Genomic DNA, 26,951 nt, shown 5'->3' on the forward strand with positions numbered 1-26,951 from the left:
CAGGTGTTTAAAGGAGAAGGAAAGCTAGCAAAGCAGTTTATTGCCAATAGATTAGCCACAATAGTGCAAGCTAGAACACTATATTTATTCTGTACAATACTTTATCATACCTGAGTAAACAGCTCTAGAAGCTCTCTCTGTTTGTTTAGGAAAGCAGCTGCCATATTAACTTGGTGTGACATCACTTCCTGCCTGAGTCTCTCCCTGTTCACTCATAGCTCTGGGCTCAGATTACAGCAGGGAGGGAGGGGGAGAGAGGAGTAAACTGAGCATGCTCAAGTCTTGCCCTGGAGGTTTAGGTTGAAAGAAGGAAGTCTGATACAGAAGCCCATGTGTACACAATAGAAGGAAAGAAATGTGGTGTTTATTTTGACAGATGACTCAGAACAGATGACTCAGAGCAGAAATTTATATTTGGCCAAAGGATAAATATGGCAGTTGTGACAATTGCAGTTTGGCCATCAGTACCTTAATTTCTTACTTCTATATATATATATATATATATATGGAAGTAAGAAATTAAGGTACTGATGGCCAAACTGCAATTGTCACAACTGCCATATTTATCCTTTGGCCAAATATAAATTTCTGCTCTGAGTCATCTGTTCTGAGTCATCTGTCAAAATAAACACCACATTTCTTTCCTTCTATTGTGTACACATGGGCTTCTGTATCAGACTTCCTTCTTTCAACCTAAACCTCCAGGGCAAGACTTGAGCATGCTCAGTTTACTCCTCTCTCCCCCTCCCTCCCTGCTGTAATCTGAGCCCAGAGCTATGAGTGAACAGGGAGAGACTCAGGCAGGAAGTGATGTCACACCAAGTTAATATGGCAGCTGCTTTATATATATATATATATATATATATATATATATATATATATTATAACAGAATGCAATGAGCTCCATGTTCCAGTTGTAATAGTGTGTTATTCAGTTTGCCTTTTGAAAAAAATAAAAAAGAAGCCCCTCACCAGCATGAACTCTATATAGACCTACAATTTGTCATTTTTCAGACCACAGTGACCGACCTAATATGAGGAATGTACTCCTGATTGTAACTAGATTACAAAAAGTAAGGGAAAGTAATACTATAATGGGCAAAGGGCTATTTCACTTTGTCATGTCAGGAAAATCAATTTTTGAGGTTGCAGTGTATCAGAACAGAGAGAGCTACCGGTATAACCCTCTGAACCAAGTTACTTATGTGCATTGGAAGAAGTTGCATTACTTCATTTTGGTTCTAGCTTTTGTAACTAACAACCATTTTACATAATAATATAATGGTAATTATCTTTGGCCAGCACCGTAAAATGAGTGTCCCATGTGTTCAGGTTGGTTGACAATAATCCCTTTTACAAAACTTACAAAAATACAGCACAAAAGTCTGTTACATGGGGGTGCAGTGAAGGTACCCCCAGTGAATTAAACTACCAGTAACATAACTACCTGGCACAGGACACAGCCGGGGCCCCCACCCCCCTTCAGAAGCGACGTTTGTGGCGGATTCACATGCACGTGGGTCTGCACCCCTGGTAGTTCCGCCACTGTAAACTACACTCTTTTAACAGGCTTGTGAAAAAAAAAAATTAAATTAAGGGGTCTATCTATTTAAGGTCTGCACTGCCATCTAACCCGCTTTCCCAGGGATCCGTTGCACCTTCATTTATGTTCCTTTCCACCTTTAGACTTGCACATGCACAGTTTGCTACTGGGCAAACTTAGGCAAACAATAACAGGTAACCAGTAAATCCTACCAACTGATTGGTTGCTATGGGTTCCTGCTCCTGGGCAGGGTTGCAGGCCATGTACCTTGGCCCTCGCTCCCCCTACAGACACATTTTCTGTAGCAGATTTGTGCCAGCTCTAGTGTCTGGCAGGCCCTGGTGAATCCCCTGGACTGAGTGGATGCCTAATGAACTGGCACTCTCAACAGTAATTGACTGTCCTTGTCCCTTTCGGTGCAAGTAATTATTAACCTAATACTAATCTCACAGTCAAATTGGCTGTCAGCAACTCATGGCAACAAAAATGTTGCATCAATTGTTCGATCTGCAACTGACTGGAAAAAAGGCAAGCACGGATTTGTGGCTTTGGGTTATTGGCCGGGGGCGGTGGAATACCAGGAAAAAACCCGGTGGCTCCAGCTGGCCCAGACCCACTCCTGCATTCGGGGGGGAAGGCGGGTGCACATCTTGCGCCCAGGCATGCAAGCATTTAGTTCCATTACTGGTGGGAGAAATTGGACCAGTCCCTGCATCAACTTGTATTATGAGCTATCTTCCATAACCCTGTATTCCCTCCTTTGCTAAAAAGCCACCCAACCCCCTCTTAAAATTAACTTTTATTATAATGTAGAGAGTGATGGTCTGATACAATTTGCTATTGGTTTTTGTTATTTATTATTTTGCAGTCTCAGCAATCTAGTTGCTAGGGTCTGAATGACCCTAGCAACCATGCATTGATTTGAATAAGAAACTGAATTATGAATAAGAAAGGGCCTGAATGCAAAGACAAGTAATAAAAAGTAGCAATAACAATACATTTGTAGCCTTACAAAGCATTTGTTTTTATATGGGGTTAGTGACTATCACCCATCTGAAAGCAAGAAAAAGTCAGGAGAATAAGGAAAAAAAAAAAAAAGTTTCAAAATTACAAAAAAAAAACCCAACGAAAGCCAGTTGAAAAGTTGCGTAGAATAAACCACCCCTTTAAATATCAAGGTGTCTTCAAATTTGCACTTTTAAAAATACATAACAGATTTGGCAAACTAATAGAAAATCAATAGTTGTATGCAATTTTAGTGCAATCAAGTTTTTTTTATACATATAAATTGTAATCTTTCCTTATGCTCACTACTGAAAATTAAATAAAGCTGTTTAAGTAAACCCTACAAACCCTTTTCCATCTTATTGTGAAAATATCCCTATTAATTATTGAGAATATCAGGTTAATTGCAGACATATTAAAGGATTACAACATAGATGTCCAGATCATTGTGTTTCCTGAGGATGGAATTCACGGATTTAACTATACTAGGAAGTCTACTTACCAAAATTTGGATTTTCTTCCCCCGTCTCACCTGCTCCCTTGGAATCCATGTCTAGAGCCTGATAGATTCAATGATATAGAGGTAAGCATGTATAAATTATTCTGTTAAAGAAACATAATTTTTTTTTAAAGCTGACATATATTAGCTCTACTAAGATTCCTATACAGAATACAAATTACAAATTCTGTACCATTTTTATAGGAAAAAAACCCTCAATCTTTTTGAATGCATATTGTATTCTCCCCCTGCTTGCTTGCTCACAAATGCTCACAAAGCAGCATGTAGGTTTGTTTCTTGTATTTGTAGCCCTGGTTCCTTGGGCCAATGGGTACTGGCACTCAACGTAGGATACCTGCTAATCCACCAGCTGGACCCTGGTCCTATTCCCCCCACCACCATCTCCATCCCCTACATGACCCATTCCATGTTATCCAGCTCTGCTTCTATCTATGCAATACCCACATGGCCAGAGTTAGAAAAGCAGCAGAGCCATGAAACAAGTAGACAAGTCCTCCCTTTGACAGAAAAAAAACAAAGGGAGGTTTTGACTTCCTAAAACACTGAATAAATACTTTAAAAAGGAAAGGTGCCTTTAATTCTTATTTGTTCTTACTTATTTGTATTTTGGCATATTTCTTCCCATGACCTGGTGTGGTTAGGGCAGATTAGTAGCATGGGCAAATCATTTCAATATAAAATCTTAAAACATTGGGAGTTATGAATATATTATGAACACAGTGCTGGTGGTTAGTGCCACACTGAGTAATGTGTCTTGCTGCATCTGAAAAAAGGCATGCAGCACTGTGTATTTAATAGGCTAATTTAGTACTAACTGCGTGTGATGAATCAGTCCCATGAAGTAATAACTTGACCAGCCTTAGAAAGGCAGAGGAAAAGTTAGGGGTGATGAAGTCTAAATTTCTATGTTTTTTAGAGATTGCGAAATGTAATTATACATTGCACTTTTCTTTGCACATGCAGCCCATACCCACATGTGTCATCTGAATTCCTCCAAGCTAAATGTCAATAGGTAAGATCACTACTTCCCTTCTGGTTCCTTCACACACATGAGGGAAATAGGGTATAAGAATATACAAGATAAAATTGTAAAAGTGAAGATGAAAGGATGGGAACCTACAAGATATATACATTATTCCATAACTTTGATTCTTGACTGCATGCTAAGCTAGTAGCATTACCAACATTAAATGATATGGGCTTCTCATGTACAATAGCTTATGTTCTTCCTCTGTTATTTTAAGTATAGATAATGATATCACAGACAACTACCTATGTTACATATAAGTGAAATATGCACTTTGTATGGTCATCTGTATGCTAACTGCTCTAAACAGTGCAAGCTCCCCCATTGTTATTTATATAATTAATATATTTTCTTTAAAATGTAGGTTTTCCATGCTGCCTACATGCAGCCTAAATTAACCTTGTTTATTACTATTGATTATCTTCCATTTTAACCTGAGATGGTAAAGTAGATGGTAATAGTATATAGTCGTCTCTGCCTGTTTACATTGCATTGGTGCTGCCAAAAGAGAATGCAAGAGGGTAGATGTAAGCATGTGACTGTTCCTATCATAATGTATTTCTATGGTGGCTGTAAGTTACACAGTGCTTTACAAACAGGGGTCTTAACGTGATTTAAAAGAGAAGGCTTACAGAATAAAACTAGGATCGGAGAGCCCATAAATACAAATGTGCAGAGAAATGCTTATTTGATACCAAAAAGATCACTTACGAATAAGTGGTAACGAGTACCATTGAAAGATGCTATGCTCCAACATTATTCATTCATAGGCACTTACCTACAATTTTCCCAAGATGGCAAAAGAATGGGAGATAAAAATTTAAGATAATGGATAAGATACTTTGTCTTTAAAGGTCTGCCCATATTAGGTTTTTGAGCTGCTCAGTGCTTTGTGGGCTCAGGCAGGCCAAGATTTGGCCTCAGCCTGCAGCTTCAGACTCATGTAAAGTCTCCATTCTACACAGGCCATCAGAGTATAAACATCATCTATTGTCATAATCCCCTTACGAGGGATGGGTGCATAGTCATTGTGTTTTCATATATTATTTTTCATACTCTTTTGGCAGGTGCTCCAGAGGCTATGCTGCATGGCAGTGAAGGGAGGAATGTATTTGGTTGCAAAACTAGGAACTAAAGTACCTTGTGAGCATCATTATTTTCAGATGGTAGATATCAATTCAAAATGTTGTATTTTGTTCCAATGATACACTTGTTGCCAGCTACTTCAAGCAAAACTTATACTTTGAACATGTCTTTGACACACCACCTATGGCATAGTATGTGGTTTTCAAGAGGCCCTTCACCAGCAATTTTGGAATGATAGCATGCTTTGATATACTATTTTACAAGCCTGTGGTAAGCCTTGTTGAAAAGCATTTGATGAAACATATCTTGTACCTAACAACTTGGATGAACCCGCTTCCACTTTTGTTATCCATACAGACCCAGAGGGCCTTTGCTTTTGGTATTAATTTCTTGGCAGCAAACATTCACCATACAAAACTGGGCACGACTGGCAGTGGCATATATAGTCCATTCAAGTCCTACTTTTATATATGACAAGCGAAAATGGTAAGTTGCTTATAACACTGTAGGAGATCACCACTAAGGCACCAGATGTCACCATTGATGTTCCATGCAGAAATGATGCATGATACCTTCACTTTCAGCAGTTGAAGGGGCAGTAAAAGTATGTTCTTCTTCCTTCTACTGTTATCTGAATTATACAAAAACCTTGGTATCAAATGAATTGTATGCTCTGGTGTTTTTGATGGTCTCCACACAGTGCATGGTACATATTACCTTCAGATATGCACGTTGGTCAAGTGTGGTCCTTAAGCCTGAAACATGTGGACAGGAGGTCACTGAGGTCGGTACTTTTAATAAACTTTTAGCTGCGGGGCAATTTCACTAGCAAACACATCTTTCCTATGTTGCTTACCTCTGGGGTGACTTTACACCTCCCTTACTCCTGGGGATTGAAGGACTCTCACAGCTACATGAACAACAAAAATATGTCCTTTTTCACAAAAGCTTGTTCTTGTTAGACATGGTCCTTGGTGTAGCTTAAGGATAATGGTATATTTGAAAATGCATGGTACTTGAAAATAATTGCAGATATATTGAACGAGTTTATATGCTCATTATTTCAGAGATGATGGTTACAAGAATGCGCGCCTACCTATTTCTTCACAAACATAATGAGAATAGGAAATGTTCCTTGCTAAAGTACCTCTAATGAAGAACTCTCCAAGGACAGCACATATTGAATAGATTAGAAGTTAAGAAGCCAGAAACTCACAACTAGATTCTTCAAGCCAATAGGACCGTTCCTGCTAGTAGGAAAGGCTTTGTATGGAATGAATAGGGACAGATAATGAAATGTAAATATATGCAAGTTCCATTTAAATAGAGAGTATAGTATTAGCTCTTCTGATCCACTTCTTTAATGTCTTTAATTATGAATTCCTGCATTAGACCTACAGGAAGACTTTCTATAGAACTAAGGTTGGTCTGTATGATGTGGTGATTGCACTCTAATAAACTCTTTTAATGGCACACATCAAGGTTGGCCTTGGGTATAAAAACACACAAAAGCTATGTATGCCACACACACACACACACACACACACACTTTCTTAACCCAGGATTTCAGCTCCCAACGAGGGGTTCTCATCTGGGGGAAAAATACAAAAAAAGGCATATCATTATGTAATATTAGGTATATCAGCTGGCATGGGGCTGAAATGTTATTATTAAAGCATCAATAACACTATTGCAGTCTTTCCATAACTACCAGACCTAAAAAGGGGCAGGACTAAATAGAGACGTCAACCACAAATCACAAGATAACATGATGCAAAAAATTGTGTTCACGGCTTGTTGGTGGACCCTGAAAGACATCTCTGCACACAAAACATTGCTGGCATCACTGATTGCTTACTGTGCATACACAGCTCTAATTTAGCAAAATGTCAGGAAACATGGGTAAATGGGTCAAACAGATAACTCCCAGATTACATTACTTATAAAGGTATTTATGGCTGGGTACAAAAAGAAAATGAAAAGGATCGTCTAGTCAGCGGCTTGAGATCAGCAGGCCTCACTCCTAGCTATACCCAGGGACCACAGGCTTCCCCCACCCCTGCACTAAATGTAAAAGCAGGAGAGGAGTGGTCTTGATCTGGGATCCCAGGATGTGGGTGGTCCAGAACAGGGAACGCATGCCACAAATTATAAATGCTTCTCCATAGGAAGGGTGTCACTGGGGGGGGGGGATGTCTCCCTGCAATGTTCAAGAGAAACTGACTCACCACCAGGCCTGGCCTAAAAGTTAATTTAAGAGTCTATGGGGTATATTTATCAAAGAGTGAAGTTAATAGTGAAATTCCACCAATTTCCATTAATTTCTATGGGACTTTAAGGCATATTTATCAAAGGGTGCACTTTCACCCGTTGATAAATATGCCTTTCAAAATCCCATAGAAATTAATTGTGAGCTGTGGAATTTCAATCTAGTGGCGGAACTTCACTCTTTGATGAATTTACCCCTATGATGGTATCAGGGACATGATGGAGGCCAGTTGTATTGTCACAGACAAGCAGAACTGGGCCAAGTATATACTTTCATACGTTTGCTAGCCCGGCACCCTCACCTCTCACTGCCAGTGATAACCTGTACCCACACGACCCTTAAGCCACATCCCCACACTTTCAGCTCCCTCCAGTAATTTGTTGCTTTCTCTCCCAACCCTTCCACCTCTTAAAACGTCTGATTCTTACTCCTCCCTCCAGTAGCTGGAAAAAACAGTATAGGTCACACTTTTCACAGGACTGGGACTAGGGGTAGGATGAGGCAGAAAGGTACATGCCTAAGGTTCTAGAGCCCCCAAACCATTGCAACGTCGGCATATGTCTATTGTGCCTACGTCTAGTTCCAACACTGAGCAGAACAATCCAGGGAGACTATTAATGATATAGAGCTGCAGGGGGGGTTTCTCAGGAAGAATTTGCAGGGTGTAAATGGGAGAGCAAGAGCTAATAGATTCCCCCTAAACAGCCAGATAATCTAAGCTGTAAATAACATGGGGATAAAGAGATTCTACTTGAACACTGTCTGTGTTCCAAAACTGAGCCACCGTTCATAAGTACTAAAAATTCCTATAGTCCTTCAGATGAGCAGCTGGCCCTGAGCTAGTGAAATATTTAGAAAATAGGACTTGTTACTAATACTAGGTGAAAACATGTACCAGCTGTGCCCTTGATGCATAAGTCACAGCTGAATTGCAAGTGAGTTCTGTAATATATACCTGCTTGGCCAGGGCAGCAAAGGGAAAAAAACAGCACAGATGTACATTCTCATAAATTTTTTGCACAAATAATATAAACATTTTTTTTGTCATTATGTACAAGCTTCCTTGTTTGAGTTACAAGATGCAACATTGTAGGTACATGCCCTGCCCATGTGTCACCATTTAGCTTGAAGGAGTCAGGTGCCATTGTGTGGACACTATTATTAAGGCTAGACCACCATGAAATCTTGAGGATGTGCCAGAATGGGGACCTAGTGTAATGTACATGCCCATGCACAGGCTACACAGTTATACGCCTTGAGGCAGGATGGGGAATGTGGGGAGTGCAGTGAAATCTAGGAAGTGCTGAACAGAAAATTAGAGTAATTGACTGCCCTGCCTCTATGCCTCATATTTTTAAATACATTTATAACAGATTTAGATGTTGTAATAATAAAAAGAGGAATGTGGGTTTCATATTTAGTTTGCAAAGGACTTTTACTATACAGCTTTTTATGTGGGTGACAGGTCCCCTCTAAAGGAAAACTATACCCAGAAAATAAATACACGAGCAACAAATCTCCTGAAAATACCTCTCCATTGTGAATAACGGAAAACCCCTGTGGTAAAACAAAAGCATTGATTCGTTCTTCCAAAGTCGCCCGAAGTTGCTTTGGGAGGAAACTTTGGGCAACTTTGCGATATGTAGGTTTTACCCCTGTGATTTTCCATTATTCCAATGGAAAGGAATTTTTGGAAGATTTGTGCATAAACAATCGTGGGGGCGACAGTTGACATTGTAGGAACAATCTTGCAAGTAAATGAGAAAATAAGCTAGAAGGATGATAGATGTAAAATGAAGATTTAGAGGAATGTAAAGCAATCTATAGTGTTTGTGGCAATTGTAAGGCATACCTTTAACCACACTGTACAATTTAAATAAAGACATTTTGGAGAAATATGAAGTATGAGTTATGTTTTGTACACAGCTACTATGAGTGGTTTGACGTATTAACTGTATCAAAAAGAAAAACATCAAACCTGAATGGGGGATGTTAGGGCAAAGGAGGTTAGGGCTGAACTGGAATCCAAGACATATTTCTATTCCATTTGGTTTGTATAAGACCCTGTATAATTATATGTTCCAAACCTTTCCAAACATGCCTATTTTATTATATAGTTTCTCCATCTCCATGATCCATCAAAACCTGTTTTCTTTATATGGTTTGCTTAGCAGTAGTGCCATCAAGGGATTCAGCGTAGGCTCTAGAAACAGGATTCCATGTAAACGTATAGAGCAATATCAGGAGCACTTCCAGTTAGGAGTGATCCACTTAGTTTTCAAGATGGCAACACCAGTGAGACAGTCAAGTCAACATGTAGTGACGCACCATGTGACATCATTATACCACACTTTGACGCAAAAATTCTAAATAAAAATATGCTAAAGGCCCAGGTCAATGCCCAAATAAAAGTCTTATTCTATAAGTTCCTGGGTGCTTACTGAATCGACTGATCTTTTGGTTCCTTCTGATACCTCTTTGAACTCTTTTTGCCTGAACTCTGCTTCCTCCTTGGTCTAGACCTCAACCCAGTTAGGGTTGCCACCTTTTGTCTCTTCTAATACTGGCCAAGGAAATGGTGGGTCGATGATGTTGAGGACGAAGTCATGATGCAAATAGGGTTGTGACATCACCAACCACATCAGGCAAACACAGTGTCTATCACGGGGCAGAGGGCAAACTAGCTGGCGAGGGATGGATTGGAGGTTGGCCAGGGCCAGAGGATTATTACAAAAATACCGGCTACTACATTGCCAGTAAATTTTTAATACCTGACATGGCTGGTATTTTACTGGCTAGGCCCATGAAATACCAGCGGGTGGCAACCCTAACCCCAATAAAGACTGTTGGCAGCTCTGCGGTTGTTCATCTGCAGATTTCCTGCAACTTTTGGGGGCAAATAGCTGTATTTTTGCATTCTCTTTGCAACTCTTGTTATTGGATATAATTCATGGATTAATATCAATACATTTGCTTAACCCTGTTTTCCATTTTAGCATTTGTTTAACCCCTTAAGCAGAAACCCAAAGATTCCAACACTTATAATAGAGAGAGAGAGAGTGTGAGTGAGTGAGTGGGTGTGTGTGTTTTTTTTATTTGTTCTCCAGTGTGATAGGATCAATTACTATGTATATGACATAAGTATTATTCCTAATAAAGATTATAATAAAGACACACAGTGGTTAACCATTTTGTTAGATTATTTTAATTAAATATATACTTTAAATTAAGCCCTTTACCTTCTTCCCACACACACAGAACACTTGTTCAAACAAGTGCCTCCCTTTAATGAAGATCTACCAAATTTTTGACTTCACACTCAGCACCAAGGGAAGGTCATTTCTCCTGTATTCATAGGGACATATCTGACTTATCACGAGATACTTCTATTTTGTGTTTTCAGAAAGAGTGCAAAGGATGTAGAATTCAGGTAGGGCCCAGGAACCAGCACTAGCTACAATCTTCTTCTTCTAGTACATTCAGTGAATTGCAGAGCAGAATAAGGTCTTTTAAAAGTTAATTGTCTATAAGTAACTTTATAGATTATAGGGGTGCCACTTTGTGTTATATAAATGCTGCTAGTTTTATCCTTCATTTAACATAAATGAAAACTATGCACAATAATAATCCTTTCCATCTTGTAAACAGCCAGATTGTCTGGAAATACAGTAGAGCAGCTCTTCCCAGCATTCTCCAGCCATGAATGTAGGTCATCAGAAGTTAAATGCCTCCCCCACATATTTTTCTGTACAGTGAACAAAATTGTACTTCTAATAGCAACATAAATAGTATCTGTCTGGTTGTTTGTATTAGAGATGCACTGAATCTATTATTTTGGGATTTGACTGAATCCATTGTGAATTCTGTGTCTCAATACAGAACTGCCCTGATTTGCATATGCAATTAGGGCAAGGAATGTGTAAAGAGAACATTTTTTAGCTTTATTGTATGACGAAAAGTCAATTGATTTATTTCGACAAGGAACTTGGATTTGGTCAAATCTTGAGCCCAATCCTGAATTTAGTGCATTTCTACTTTATATTGACTCCTAAAATAATGTAGCAGAACAAAATGTCCTTTTAAATTGCCATTAATTCTTAAGCACCCTGTACAATGAAGGTAGGGTAGATGATTTCTGGAATTTCTGAAAGTATTATTTTCCATGAAGCATTATAAGACCTGCTTGGAGGTGGCTTTTTTTGCGGGGGGGGGGGGGGGGGTTCAACCTGATGAACCATTATGGGGAGGTTTCAGGAGAATCCAAGTTTGATCTTCTAAGTACAGAAGGAAGCTCGTCTTGAAAGAATGATCATTTATTTGTTGTTTTATATAATAGAACATTGGTGGAATGGCCACTGTCTGTCTATATTTATTCAATTGTTATGGACTAAGGGGTCCCTGACCAAAGTTTTGACCTATAGTAGGGGCGTGAACCCAGGGATGGACTGGGCCAGTGAGATACCAGGAAAAAATGGTGGGTCCTGGCCTTTATGGGACCCACCAGCCCAGGGGGGAGTGAGGAGATGGATGCCGGTGGGGGGCCTCACATTGCAAGGTTCCTTTAGATTGCAGCCCTGGTGGGCCCAGGAGACCCTACTACAACACTGTCTGAACCAATAAAAGTCTGATAACCATTACTCTACAGGTCTGTCAAACAAAAAAATTGTCAAACATAAAAAATACTTCCCACTATGTGCATTATTGCCATGAATAATTGTTTAATACATTTGTAGGTGTGTATGAATGTGCATAGCTATTTTAAGGGATTAAACAATATATTGTCCCAATCAATGGATGCATGGAATTAACCAAATAAATAGACTTCTATTTGTGAGTGGAAGTTACTATTACAAGTAATAGAATAGAATGACTCATAATCACTGTTATTTGGATGGTTTTCGTTACCACCTATTAGCAGAACACATTATATATTTTCCATAATAACCCACTTTGGCTGAATGACCCTTACCCATTCTAATTGTTGTTATTGTTACGGTTTTACACAAAGTAGAAATGTTTTTATAATTAACAGAATTCCATAAATGACAGTAGTAAAAGTTTTTATAATGATAGAATAAATGTAATGTAGTAACCAAAGCAACAATAAAGGAGGATTTTTAAATTATTTATATGGAGTTGCAGCCCTATCAGATTGGTGGATGCGTATGTAAATGGGGGACGGACGGATTGCCGATTGGAGAAGGTACTGTCATTAAATAGCCCAATGTGTCTAATTTGCACCTATTCTGTTCAACTGCAGAGTATGTGGCAAATAAAAGCCTATAGAGCGGTGTCCTTCAGGCCTGCCCATTGTGAGCTGAGTGCTTCAGACTCACATACAATTTCTACTCTAAATGGCCTCCGCAAGGCTACAGAATCACTTATTTATGGCAGAATCAATCTGCTCCTGCCCATTCATTCTCTCAGAAATATTGTGTTTTAGAAACTAAAGATTTGTAGCCACATATACATGTGATATTAATAAGGTTTCATTATTACAACATTCTTTTCATTTTCGCTCATCAAATAATAATGATATGGTCTTTGATTTAAATAAGACATCTTAATTGGAGTTTCCCATAAATCCTCTCTGGATGGTGTGTGTTTTAAAAAATTAATTGTAAGTGGCCAGTTTGATCTAATTTAAATACTTCCCATAAGCACAGTAATGTGGACATTTTGATCAGCCAATCATGACAGCTAGGGTTGCCAGCTTTGGCCAGGAAGAATATCAGCCATCTTGGAAAAGGGGCTGGATGATGATGTAAGGGGAGGAAGTGGGCCAAGAGAGGCGGAGCTGTGACATAAAATAGGCAAGGCTGTGACACTGCAAGGAAGAAATAAAAAAGGCAGGACAGTGAAAAATATCCCAAAAGGGGAAAAAAGTCAAGACTAGAGGCTGAAATACAGGTACTAGTTCTAATAACAGATGCTAAAGAAAGCCAAGTTCACGTGTTCTTTCTAAATAGAAGTATTACTATTTAGTCATTTTACAATGAGTGAATCCCTAGTGCCAGCCCTGCTCAAATGTGTTCATTTAGATGGAATTAGACATTTTTCTTTGTTTTTACTTTAGACTTTTCTTTATTTCTAGTTTGAGCACACCAGTCATTTAGAGAATTGCCCAGGGAATAGAAGCACCACAGAAATCCCACATCACTCATAAAAACATCTGGTCATAGATGTCGGAAAGGGGGGGGGGTAAAGGAACAACTCCCCCCAGAATTTTGCCCCCTGGTTCTGTAAATTGCTGGCCCTTGCATAACATCATTGGCAATTCAGCCGTGGCTTACTTTACCATGTGCAGACTCACTGCTGCTTCATCTTCTGTTCTTGCATAAAGTTCAAATAGCGCAATACCCACATGAGCCCTCACAATGAAGATGGAAGCAGCAGTGAATGCGCAGCAAGTGAAGGAGGCAGATCAAAGATGATTTTCAAATCAGTTGATACTGCCTTCCTGGTGAGTGTTGGCTACTTGCCCCTGCCTGTATTACTTTTGGGTGGGAGACAGCTTATGAAGAAAATGTTTTTAAGCACATTGCTCCTTTTAAATATAATGATATACATACAGATAAGGAGTGTGCCCACCACAGGACCTATATTGCACCATTCCTTAAGCACATAATGTGTTTGCATAACTAAGAGTTAGCCCTAATAAAAGTAATCTGATAAATCAATATTATTTAGGTTTCACAATAATTAACTCTTAGTAATGTACATACATTAAAGACTTAAAGCTTAAAGACTGTAATGGCCCATTCCATATCTATATGTATATAATTATTAAGAAAAGGTGCAATGGGTGGGGAGGGGACAGAACAGAAATGAAATGGGATGGAGGAAGATAAGTGGAGAAACAAAGACGTGGGAAAGAAAGGCAAACAGTGACATGGCATAAAAGTGAGAAAAGTGTGAGAGAGGAAAAGCTGAAAATATGTGCATAAAAGAAAGGAAATGTAGGGAGAGACAGCGGAATGGAAGAAAAACCCAGACTCCTGAGGTGGAAGTGTTGAGAAAAATGAAAACAGCAAGGCAAGAGGGGGAAAAATGGGGTAGCCGGAGAGGAAAGAGAAGAGGAGGACAGACCACTGAGGTATAGGAAACAGAACAAAATACTAAGTGAAATTGTTAAAATTATAAAGGAGAGAACAAAGAGGTTGGAAAAACATGCAGCAGAGAAACAGTCCTTTAAAGTGGAGTGAGGAAGTAAAGCATAAAAGTGGAAGAAGGAAGTGAAGGCCATTGGATAACAAGGTATGTTATACATACAGTACATGTATACTTTTAGCTTCAAGAAGGGGTTGGATGGCTTTATGGAAGGAAGGGTTATGGAAGATAGCTCATTGTACAAGTTGATCCAGGGACTAGTCTTTGGATCAGGAGTCAGGAAGGACATTTTCCCATCCGAAAGCAAATTGGAGAGGCTTCAGATGGGTTTTTTTGCCTTCCTCTGGATCAGCTGGCAGTAAGGCAGCTTTCATATAGACATAAAAGTTTGGACATGTGTCTTTTTTCAACCTAAAGTACTATGCTAATATATAATTATGGATGATTAATGTCCTGGTTGCTGGTGCAGTGGGATAGAAATTCTACAACTGTTCCATTATAAAATAACAATGCTGTGTAACCAGCAGGATAGGGATCCTTGCAGTGAGAGATAAAGGGATTTTCTTACCGGTAAATCCTTTTCTCCTGGGCCCATTCTGTCAGTGCAGACGTCTGGGTTAATGCTGGTCACCTCTGGAGGCATTACAAAAGAATAAAATCTGTATCTCCTCCTTCCCTTCATAATCATGGGGCTCTCTCCTCCCAGTCTCAGTTTTTCATTGCATAGCCAGTAGAGAGACAGAGGAGTATAGACAGATAGTAGAGACAGATAACAGCATCACATACAACAGTGATTTGTAAAACATAACTGGTAAAACCATTAACAGTACTGGTAACTGGGCCAAAAGGACCCTTGGTAATCGCCAACACCTCCATAATAAAAAGGGGAGGGACTTACTGCACTAACAGTACGGGACTGGGAGAAAAGGATTTACAGGTAAAAAAAATCCCTTTTTCCCAGGGCAGCCCTTACCGTCAGTGCAGATGTCTGGGGACGTTCAAAAGCCATTTTCACCCAGACAGGGAGGGTAGCAGCTTAGGTAGTAACCACTGCCTGAAGCACCTTTCTCCCAAAAGCCGCTTCAGAAGAAGCAAAAGTTTTTAGTTTGTGGAACTTGGTAAAGGTATGGATTGAAGACCAAGTTGCTGCTTTGCAAATTAGTTCTGGTGAGGCCAGATTCTGTAGTGCCCATGAAGCGCTTACTGCTCTGGTGGAGTGAGCTCTGACTTGTAAAGGTACTGGTCTTTGAGCTTGCTTATAAGCGTAAGATATGGTGTCCACCAACCATCTTGAGATTGTTCGTTTTGAGGCTCCTAGGCCCTTCTTGAAGGGACTGTATGTTACTAGTAAAGTGTCTGTGCGCCTGAAGGAAGACCTTTAGTGCCCTCACAACATCAAGACAATGAAGTTGACGTTCTGCATCATTTTTTGGTTCTGGACAAAGAGATGGAACCACAATCTCCTGATTGATGTGGAATGCGGACACCACTTTCAGCAGGAAAGACCTTGGTATTCTGAGAAATGCCTTGAACTTATGGAATATTAGCTAAGGTTCCTTGACTGACAGGGCTTGGATCTCAGAGACTCTTCTTGCCGAGCAGATTGTCAGAAGAAAATTCACCTTCCAGGTGAGAAATTTGATGTCGCAGGACCGGATAGGCTCAAAAGGTTCACGCTGCAGGGCCCTGAGGACTAAATTTAGGTCCCAGGGTGGCGTGGGGTCTTTGAAAGGTGGTTTAATGTGCTGGACCGCTTGAAAGAATTGTTTGACCTCCGGTAGTAGAGCCCACTGGAATTGAAATAGGATGGATAGTGCTGACGTTTGCGTCTTTAAGGCCACCAAACCTAGTCCTTTATCTAGTCCCTGTTGTAGGAAAGAGAGGAACTGAGGCGTAGAGCACTGTTGCCATCATAGGTTGTTGAGTGTACACCATGTCAGGAAAACTCTCAAAATTCTGTGGTATGCCTTTGAAGTGGTTTGTTTTCTTGCCCTAAGCAATGTAGTAATTACTGGTTCTGGGAATCCACTATCCTTCCACAGTTGGGCTTCAAACTCTACACCGACAGTTTCAACATTTCTAATTTGTCGTGGAGTGCCGGTCCCTGAGTTAGAAGGTCCTGCCGTATTGGCAGCCGCCACGGAGGGGACACTGACATTGAGATCAGGTCTGCATACCATGTTCGACGTGGCCAGTCTGGTGCTATTAATATTGCTGAAACTCCCACACTCTTTATCTTCCTGATCACTCTTGGAAGAAGTGGAAAGGGTGGGAATATGTACACTACCCGAAATGACGATGGGATCACCAGGGCATCTATGGCCTCTGCTCTTGGGTCCCTTGACCGTGCACAGTATCTGGGAAGCTTCATATTTTTGTAAGAAGCCATGAGGTCTATCTCGGAGACACCCAACTTGTTTATTATGGTCTGGAACACCTCCGGGTGAAGTGACCATTCTGCTTGGTCTATGGTATTCCTGCTGAGATAATCCTCCTCTCGGTTCTCCAATCCGGGTATGAATATTGTTGAGATAACGGGTACGTTGTTCTCTGCCCACTCGAAGACCTTGGATACCTCCAACATGGCCGCTCTGCTCCGTGTTCCTCCCTGGTGGTTGATGTAGGCTACTGTAGTTGCGTTGTCCGATTGCACTTGGATTGGTTTTGACTTTAGTAGAGATGACCAGTGGTAAAGTGTGTTTCGAACCGCATTAAGTTCCAAGAAGTTTATGTGAAGTCTTGCTTCCTCCTGGGACCAAAGGCCTTGGCAAGACAGACAGTCCATGTGAGCCCCCCATCCTGTTAGGCAAGCATCTGTACTTATCGCCCTATACGGTGGAAGTGCCCATAGATGGCCTCTGGCTAAGTTGTGACCATCTAGCCACTACCTGATTTGTGACTTGACTTCCTTGCTGATGGGAATCGTTTGAGACAAGTCTTTGTGATTTTTGTTCCATGCCGGGAGAAATGCTGTTTGGAGAGCTCTAATGTGAAAATGGAAGTACGGAATTGCCTCTAGAGCCGAGACCATTAGGCCCAGTAATCGAAGGCAATCCTCCGCCGACGTTGATTGTTTTGCTAGGAACCGTCGGGATGTGAACTGTAAATTGGTTATTTTCTCCTCTGGGAGGGAAATAGTCTGGGTTTCAGTTGAAGATCATCTGTAGGAAGCGGATCTTTTGTCTTGGACACAATGCACTTATTTTGGTTGATGAGCTATCTGAACTCCTCTAGAACTTGAAGTGTCTGTTGTGTGTGTTGAGTTGTCACTTCTAGTGATGGGCCTTTGATGAGTATGTCGTCCAAGTAAGGAAGTGCCATGATGCACCTTCTTCTTAAGATGGCTATGACCAGGGCTAGGACTTTGGTAAATACTCGTGGCACTGTCGTCAACCCAAAAGGCAGGGCCCGAAACTGAAAATAATCCTCTGCCACTGCAAACCTCAGAAACTTCTGATCGTTGGAATGTATGGGTATGTGAAGGTATGCATCCTTCAGGTCTATGGTTGTCATGAATTGACCTGGTTCCATTAAGTTTATTACAGATTGCAGGGTTTCCATCTTGAAGCGCTGCTTTTTGATCAATTTGTTGAGAGGTTTGAGCTTCAGAACAAACCTGTACTGACCTCCCTGCTTGTTGACTAAGAAGAGGTTGGTATAGAACCCTCTGAAGCGTTGTTGTTGTGGAACTCGTACTATCACGTTGTTCTGTAATAACTCTTGTAGACAAAGAGTGAAGAGCTAAAAGTTTTGCCGGATTGCAGGGAATTGAGGATGGCACGAATGCTCTCCGGGAGGGATGCAAAATGAATTTTGTAACCCTCCCTTACAATCTGAAGCGCCCATTCGTCCTGGACGTTGTCTTGCCACACCTGGGAGAACAGAAGACGCCTTCCCCCTACCGCTCCTGTGTCTCCCGGTGTGAGCTGAACTTCATGCATCATTGGTCTTTGATGGCCCTGGCTTCCTGTTTTGCTTGTGTCGAGGGTGCCAGGGTGTACTCCTTCTGTTAGGATATGTGGATGAACTGGACTACCCTTGGTTTTGGTTTCTGTAATTACAAAAGGACCGAGATGAAGGACCCAATTGTCTGCTGGGTTGTCTGTGGGTGGTTTCGGGTCGTTGTCTTCTTCCCTGGGGAAGGAAAGCACTCTTTCCACCTGTCACTTCTGTTATGATCTGTTTTAATTCTGGACCAAACAGATGTTCTCCAAAAAATGGTAATGCTAAGAGGCTGCCCTTTGAAACATTATCTCCAGTCTGATAATTTTTATAGACACTTCGCTCATAAAATCTAGGGCGGTAGCAATGCATCCGAGCTCGGCTTGAAGGACAGTGTCTTGTTCGTAATGATTAAAGAGTTCCTGAGTACAAAACTTTGCTGTACGAGCTAATCCAGCCGTTGCTGTAGCTGGCCTGAGACTGGCTGCTATGTTGACATAACTCCATATGGTCTTTGAATGGTGTGGCGTCCTCTGTTGGCAGAGTGGTGTACCTCGAGAGGCGAGATATGGCCGAATCTACCTTTTTGTGTCTCTCTGGTGCTCGCCATTCAGCCTCAATAGCTTGCGTAATGGACTTGAAAACTGGAAAGCACTTGGACTTTTTAGTTTGCATCCCAAGTACCTTGTCTGCCTTGGAGACTGGTTCTGTTGTATCCTTAATCTCTAGGGTCTGAAGCATGTCCCTAAGTAGCCTGCGCCCTTGTTCTGAACTAACAAAGGAAGGAGTCTCTGCTTCCAAATTAGAACTGTTGGAATCTGCATTTAAGCTGGCCATAGACGCAAAGATCTGATCGTACGAAACGAGGATTCGTACGATTTTCGGACCGTGTGTGGAGAGTCCCGTCATTTTTCATCCGGCAGAGATTGGTCATGAGGTTGATCGGACAGGTTAGAACATTTCTGTTGGCTGCCGATAATATCTCTGCATGTATTGCCGATCGTACGATTTTCAGTGGGAGACTAGCTTTGTCGGACATAGATATCGTACGATGGCTGTCAGGGGCAGAACATTGCCTGATCTGTTCTTTAACTACTTTATTTGATCTGACTGGCAAGACTTTGATCTGAATGGTTAGTGGCAGATCAGTATGATGATTCGTACGATCGGATCTTTGCATCTATAGCCAGCTTAAGAGAATCTGGGGATCGATGATCCCTTGAGGGTAACTCCCCTGAGGAAAGGTCAGAACTTGATGTGGATGGTGAGCGTTTTCTTCTTTTAGGGTTTGACAGATGATCCATGGAGTGAACTGTGGTTTTGAACCGGTTAATTAAATCAGATAATTGGAATGGGAAGTACCCGAAAGACTATCAGAAATAATGTGCTGTGTCTGGCCAGGTTGGTCCTGTGAATGATCAGGAGTTGATTCTGCTTGGGCTTGCATCAGTGCTGAAGGCTGTGATGTAGTGCCCTCTGCCATGTGTGGTGATAATAAGGCCTCAGGACTTAAGGTAGGGGGGGAACTCTCATGTTCTGCTCTCCTGGGCCTTTTAGATTTTGCCCTTGTTTTTTTGCCCTCCTTGTTTGGCATGTCTTTAATGAGGTCAAGGAGAGCTTGTGGTACTGACATGACTTCTCCGAATAGGAATTACACATGGCCTACCTTAAGCCTGTGCGGGTGTGGCCCTTCCTCCTCCCCAATGAGGGTTCAAATGGAGCGTGCTGCTTACTGTGGTGCGCGCTGTTAATAGTGGGTGATGTAGCTTGCACCTGCTTAAAATGCGCACTTCCCCCTCCCTCCTTGCTAATCCGATTGTTGAGGAGGTAAAAATGGCGCTTCCAGTCCGTGACTGTGCAGAACACAAATTACGGAAGGCGCGAAGTGCCGGTTACCAAGGTAACTGGTGCATTAAGTGAGGGGCGTGACTCCTAGCCTACCACCGCTGGGTAAGAAATAACACTTACCATATCGACCAGGTAGTCGCTGTGTTCCCCTCAGGCATCCACTGCAGTAATTGTTTGCAGTCAGGCAAGATGGCATCCACTGCAGTCATTGTTTGCAGTCAGGCAAGATGGTCACAGGGAAGAGCTTGCCCATATCCACTTCTTGCCTCTCGGGCCTAGCTGCCTGGGCACCTCTGCACACTGAACATTTGCAGTAAGGGAATCCCCACTTCGCAGTACTTTGTCAAGGAGGGGGAGCCCAGCCCAGGACCCTGGGAAACGGTAACCACACGCACCCCCTAAACTAGCTAACCTAACTACTCGGGGAAAAAAAACCCTAGTCCTACCTCCTGTCGCAGGACAAAAGAAAATTTTATTATTTTGTCCTGGCTCCAGAGGTGACCAGCATTAACCCAGACGTCTGCACTGACAGTAAGGGCCGCCCTGGGAAATTAAAATTTTCATATTACAAATGCAGTCACTGCACGACTTTCCCTCCTACAGGTTACATAGTGCTCCAGGCCTACAGCTCCACATACCTTGCTTTTTGGCAGGGTAATAGTGTTTGTGATGCTAGAATCAATAACTATAATAAGCTTGGAGTACATGTATTCTTGGTGCCAATACCCACTTTGTTTTATTGTATAATATGCTTGGTGTGCCAGTATCCACTGCCATTTACTGTTTGTGGTCCTGTTATCCATTGTTTCCAGTGTATAATGCACTTGGTGTGCCAGTGTCCTCTGCTTCTTCAGAGAGTGAGGCGATATACAGTAAGCCATATCATTAAACACAAATGCATTTACCTGTTCCATCTAAACACAAAGACACATTAAAGTGTTTGGAAACTCACAAAACGTATATTGGCGACATGACAAATCCATAGTACTGAATGAAGTTTTCATACGCAAAAATCTCTATACAGGCTTAACTCAAATTAATCTATCAATATTTTTATTGTGGGGAAGAAATTTAGAAAACAAAAAAATTTTGTTGGCATAAAAAATTCTCCAAAAGGTTGTAAATAAGAAACAAAAATATCCACGCCCAACATTCTTAGAAAACAGTCCGTAGAGGCATAAATAGGACTGAAAATTAGTCAGTGAATAAGTTGGTGCAAAAACATTTTTATACCACACTGACTTTTTCTTTACCAACATTTTTGTGAATTCCTCCCCCCAAACTAATTGTAGTCCCAATAGTAAACAAAGTGCACGTGTCCATTCTATACCATGATACTCAGAAACCTGAAATGCACAATAATAGATCTCATTATCTACCTTGCAATGACCAAACATAGAGTAGCTTGTTTCCCCTGTTTAACACAAGAACAAAAAACAGATATTGCAATAAAAACAGGGAAAAAGTATGTTAACAACTATCCATTGCACTCATGTTGAACAAGGGCTATACTGCCCTTTAATTGTGAGCACCAAACATTTCTGTAAGCTAATTTCCATATGTATATATGAATGGGAGAGGCACCATGTTTTTTCCCCATGGCTAAAGCTGGCCATAGACGCAAAGATCCGAAGTTTGTATTCTCGAACGATCGAACTTCCCCATCTCCCGACCTTTCACTAACATTCAGTTTAAATAAAGTAGTAAAAAAACCAGATCAGCCGATGTTCTGCCCCTAACAGCAATCGTACGTTTATGTCCGACAAAGCTGGTGACAGTCTCCCACTGAAAATCGTCCGATCGGCAATACACGCAGAGATATTATCGACAGCTGACAGAAAACTTTAAACCTGCCTGATCGACCAAACGACCGATCTCTATGGGACGAAAAATGTCGGGACTCTCCACACACGGTCCGAAAATCAAACGAATCGAGGATTCGTACAATCAGATTTTTGCGTCTATGGCCAGCTTAAGGCATGTGCCAAAGAAAATAAACCTATAGAAACATTTCTATGTATTTGTAGCCACCTGGCTATTGAAATACTACAGCTGCTCTCAGTTGCAAATGCAGATCGCAGCTTATACTTCTGTATAAAAGAAAACATTCAAATTTGTCCTGTTCTCACAATACTTTACTGTCCATTATAGAAAACAAAAAGGAAGTTGCCCCACTGATGGCCATTGCTGTTGCTCAGCAGCCTGTATGCACTGAAGGAATACGGTTCATCATAGCACAGGGGCTGATGCCGGTTTGTTTCCAAATAAGATGGCTGCTTAGCAAGGAAGCTTTGCATCCTCTCCTTAGGCGAAATTGCCAAACAAGTGGATCTATCACCAAGGCCAAGATCACATCTGGATTGAGGGTCACATCATCAAACATCCGACCATAAACTCAAACCTAACCAATCTACTTCTGGCTGATTTTCAGCCAGATATCTGTCAGGTGGGGCTGTCGGAGGGCCCCATACACAGGAAGATAAGTTGCCAAATTGGTCTGTAGACCTCTGTATGGTTATCTTTAGGGCTGTTCCAACAAGTAGTTTTCTAATGCGTTTAGGCGCAGGATGAAACTCAGCAGACTTTTTCTTGCTGACATGTATTCACACAGGAGCATCAAATGCAGGTCAAATGCAACATGCTGCATTTCACCTGTGTTCTTTGCTTATGTGCCCTGTGTGAGTATGGGTCTCTTTAAATGAATAGAATGAGTTTCTTCCTGTGCTCCCCCTGTGGCTGAATGAATTAAAACTGAACACCGGGGTGCACAGGGAAAACCAACCATTTAGGGATACATTTATCACAGAGACTTGGCAACTTGGCAATAACAATGTGCATAATAATCTTTACTCTCCCTTGAAATTTTCACAATTATCATTTCTAATTTACCAAAATCTGAGCTTATTTAAAGGACAACATTTCTAGCCTACTTCTTTAGTTAGTTTTTAGTTCTCCTTTAAAGGAGAAGGAAAGCTATGGAGGCATTTTATTGCCAATAGATTAGCTGCAATAGTGCAAGCTAGAATGCTATATTTATTCTGTAGAATATTTTACCATACCTGAGTAAAAAGCTCTAGAAACTCTCTGTTTGTTTAGAATAGGAGCTGCAGTATTAATGTGGTGTGACATCACTTCCTGCCTGAGTCTCTCCCTGCTCTGGGCTCAGATTACAGTAGAGAAGGGAGGGGTGGGGGGAGAGGAGCAAACTGAGCATGCTCTTGCCCAGGGCAATGAGGTTTAAGCTGAAGGCAGGAAGTCTGATACAGAAGCCCATGTGTACACAACAGAAGGAAAGAAATGCAGTGTTTCTTTTGATAGGGGACTCAGAGCAACATTACTTTGGGGGTTTACTGGTATATTTAGATGGACCTTTCTGATAAGGCTTACTTAGTTTTAACCTTTCCTTCTCCTTTAAGAAAATTTCTAAATGGATTAGTCACATTCAATCACAGAAAATATTTGTGGGAGCTTTTGAAAAACACTGCTTTTCATTCATTCATTTTAAGCAGTTTAAGGACATGTCCGTAAATCTGTGCTGATGACATGAAACTTCTGATCTTATCAAGTTCATTATAACCCTAATCAAGCCATAAAAATTCAGGATTGTGAAAACCTGAGGTTTTCACAAATAAAACACAACAGTAATTAGTTCAACATAGCCAATAAGGTACACAACTATCGACCCTCTAATCCTCTGCCCAAAATTTTCTAATATGTGTTTTATTTAGCAAAATGCATTGGTTTCAATTTAAATGTATGTAGCAGTAGTGCTTAGACTTTTATTGGTTTCTTTAGAACTTAGAAAAAAGAAAAGCATCAACCGCAAATGTACCTTATTCATATTCCATCATGATGTCTGGACGTCCTTCATCCACATTAGATCAGTAGAAATATGGCATGATAGAGTTTAAACTCTCTGGCCTCATATATTTCATATGTGGAGTTGATAAAATAAAAAAAAAAACAATTTACTGCAACTGAAACAAACATGAAACATAACTCACATTTTTTTATTATACTCCATAAAATATACAGGAATTTCAATGTACTGAAAGAGTGCAGGTAAATATAGTATCCAAGCAGTCATTATTTCTATGTACATGCCCATATTGTCTTTAAAATGAAAAAAAAAAAAAAAACTCACAAAATTATCAAATAGATCAAAATACTGTCCTGTTTTCACTCTGGTCAGAAAACAGCAGATCGTTTACAGTTTAAAAGCGTTCCAGTTTCACAATACAAAAGAAAAAATAAAATAAAATTACATTAGATCAATTTCACTTGAAAATGAACCAAACCTGTTTGTTACAGCAGAGCCAAGCAAACACACATTAACCACATTAACTAGTCCCCATCCTTCTTGCATGGCCAGCCTACGATTACCTGCAGGCTTCAAAGCTGTTTGATTGGCTTCCTCTGATTGGGAGAAGCATTTAATTCGCTATTCTAGACTAATATTTTTCTGCTTAGCGGCAGCATATATTTTTTTGGATTGTGCCTACATATAAATAAAATAAGAAACAATATCGATATGAACTTTACACACATGGGACCTGCATGTTTCATATTTTAAACTCAATAGACATCTTTACTTAAATATTCATGTGCCTGCCCATTTACATGGGCATTTCATTTGTATCAGATAATTAAGTACAGCATTAACAGAAAAGGACTTCTAAAGCTCCCAAGGGCAAATCTGATCAGGTCAACTTCCACCATCGCTTACGGTCGTCTGTGCAAATGCAACGGGCGCCATGTTTCATAGAGGACCATTGGAAAATAGATCTAAGCAACTTATATTTAATAATAATAAAAAAAACTAAGCAATAAGTGATTGAATATCTGCATTTTGTAGGGGAAACTTGGTGAGCATTGATAGATATAGCCAAGGGAAGAAGCTTGTGCACGCACAGCTAACCAATGAGAACTTTTGTTTTAGATCAATGGAAAATGGCCAGAAATTAAAATCTGAATGCAGGAATAGGCACAGCACTGGCTACTATGGAACTCAATATTGGGAGTCGCAGCCAAAGGCTAGCTATGGCTTCCCTATCCCTGCCCAAACTATTGCTGAAAATCAGGGGAAATGTTAACGGTGAATCTGAACATGAACGGATGCTTCTATTTTGTAGCACTGCCCTTACAGGGTGATGACGTACCATGCATAGACGTCTTAATCCTACAACAGTCACAGACCAACGTTTCCTCAAAAAATCCCTTACACCAAAGACTATAAAAAGGGTTATTAGAATGAAGGTGACAGAAACACCAGAAAAAAACCCCAAACGATTAAACAGTTATTGTTCCCATTTGAAGAACACATCATCCCAACAGCACTGAACAAGGCTAAGTATTCTGGTGAGGCTGTGGGCCATTTCCCTGTCTCTTAGCTTGTGAAGAAATACAAATTCTGACAAACAACCCTTAAGTTGTCAATGCTCAAATTTGATGAAAAATTTTAGATTTAACAAATTCTGGTTATTTCACATCAAAAACTTCGTAAAATAAAACAAGAACACAGACTTTTTTTTTGGTCCTTTGGCAAACTGATGTACACGCAATGCCAGTTTACCAAAATCATTTATTGCCATCAAAATGGTTGTTTTATTTATACATCTGTCACTATATATTGTCTCCTGTACAGTGGTATGAGTAGTCTGCTGAACCGGACCTCTGTGCCCTGTGATATAAAACGTACTCTTGACACAGACAATAAAATATGAAATAAAAGTGTAATGACTGGTTAGATGTTCTCAGTGATACAACCCCCCCCCCTCCCCCACCAGCCTTCCTTCTCATTAAGAAATTGTGCCGTGGGGCTGAAATCTGTAGAAAACATTTACGTGAGGGATGGAAATGCCAGCTAGTTTTTAAATTTTCATCCAACAAAAGTGGTCAGATTTAAAACTCTTCTAGAGTCATTTGATAAATCAGTGTACACTTTAAAAAGAAAAAAAAAAAAATCACTTGTTGCTGCGAAGTTGCCAATTGTTCCCTGTGTTACAGGCCAAGCTGGCAGTGCAGGTAATTCTATTAACACTTCCAATCTGCGCAAATTGAACAATTTAAAAGCTGAGCTCCCCAAGAATATTAATAGGTCTCAGAGTCAGAATCATTGAGTTCATCCTCTTCTGTGTATGGGTACCCATCTTCCCTGCCGACATTGTTAAAACTGCAGTAAGAGCTGTGCTCACTTCTCATTACAGGTAGAGAGTCAAAAGTGACAGCCTTTGAGGTGTTGTTGTAGTGGTTAATGGCGTTTAAAGTCATAGAGGGCAAGGAGCTGCTAGAGGACACTGGCATCATTGTAGCCAATATGAGAGCTAGGCAATCAGCAACATCCTTATTGGGAGCACAAGCCAATGCTGGTGTGTAGCCTGTCAGAATTAGAAAAGAAAGATGGAAGGTAAGCATTGCCAAAGAGAAACATTGTGGTTGTATTGTAAATACTAAATACAGAAAATGGAAAAATAATTGCTACCGTTACATTAATCTGGCCATTTACTTTCCTAAGGACAATACAGTCTCTTTAAAGGGGACCCGTCACCCAAAAAAATGATTCCCAATCCTATTTTATCATTTTAGTAATGCAAAATAATCT

At 40.6% G+C, this 26,951-nt stretch overlaps 1 protein-coding gene and 1 pseudogene across 3 annotated transcripts in view; one reads left to right on the plus strand and one right to left on the minus strand.

Annotated features, from left to right (window-relative positions):
• Positions 1-1,311: 1,311 nt before the first annotated feature.
• LOC108719685 lies at positions 1,312-5,684 on the plus strand (annotated as a pseudogene).
• An 18,655-nt stretch (positions 5,685-24,339) lies between these two features.
• LOC108719943 (serine/threonine-protein phosphatase 6 regulatory ankyrin repeat subunit A) overlaps positions 24,340-26,951 on the minus strand; it is an 83,174-nt gene continuing 80,562 nt past the window's right edge. For all 3 annotated transcript variants that reach the window (XM_041567518.1, XM_041567517.1, XM_018269257.2), the window contains one exon: positions 24,340-26,727. In XM_041567518.1, the coding sequence (XP_041423452.1) occupies positions 26,441-26,727 (287 nt within the window). In that variant the 3' untranslated portion in view covers positions 24,340-26,440. The remainder of the gene's footprint in view (positions 26,728-26,951) is intronic.

The sequence above is a fragment of the Xenopus laevis genome, chromosome 6S (assembly GCF_017654675.1).
Source record: "Xenopus laevis strain J_2021 chromosome 6S, Xenopus_laevis_v10.1, whole genome shotgun sequence".
Taxonomy (NCBI): domain Eukaryota; kingdom Metazoa; phylum Chordata; class Amphibia; order Anura; family Pipidae; genus Xenopus; species Xenopus laevis.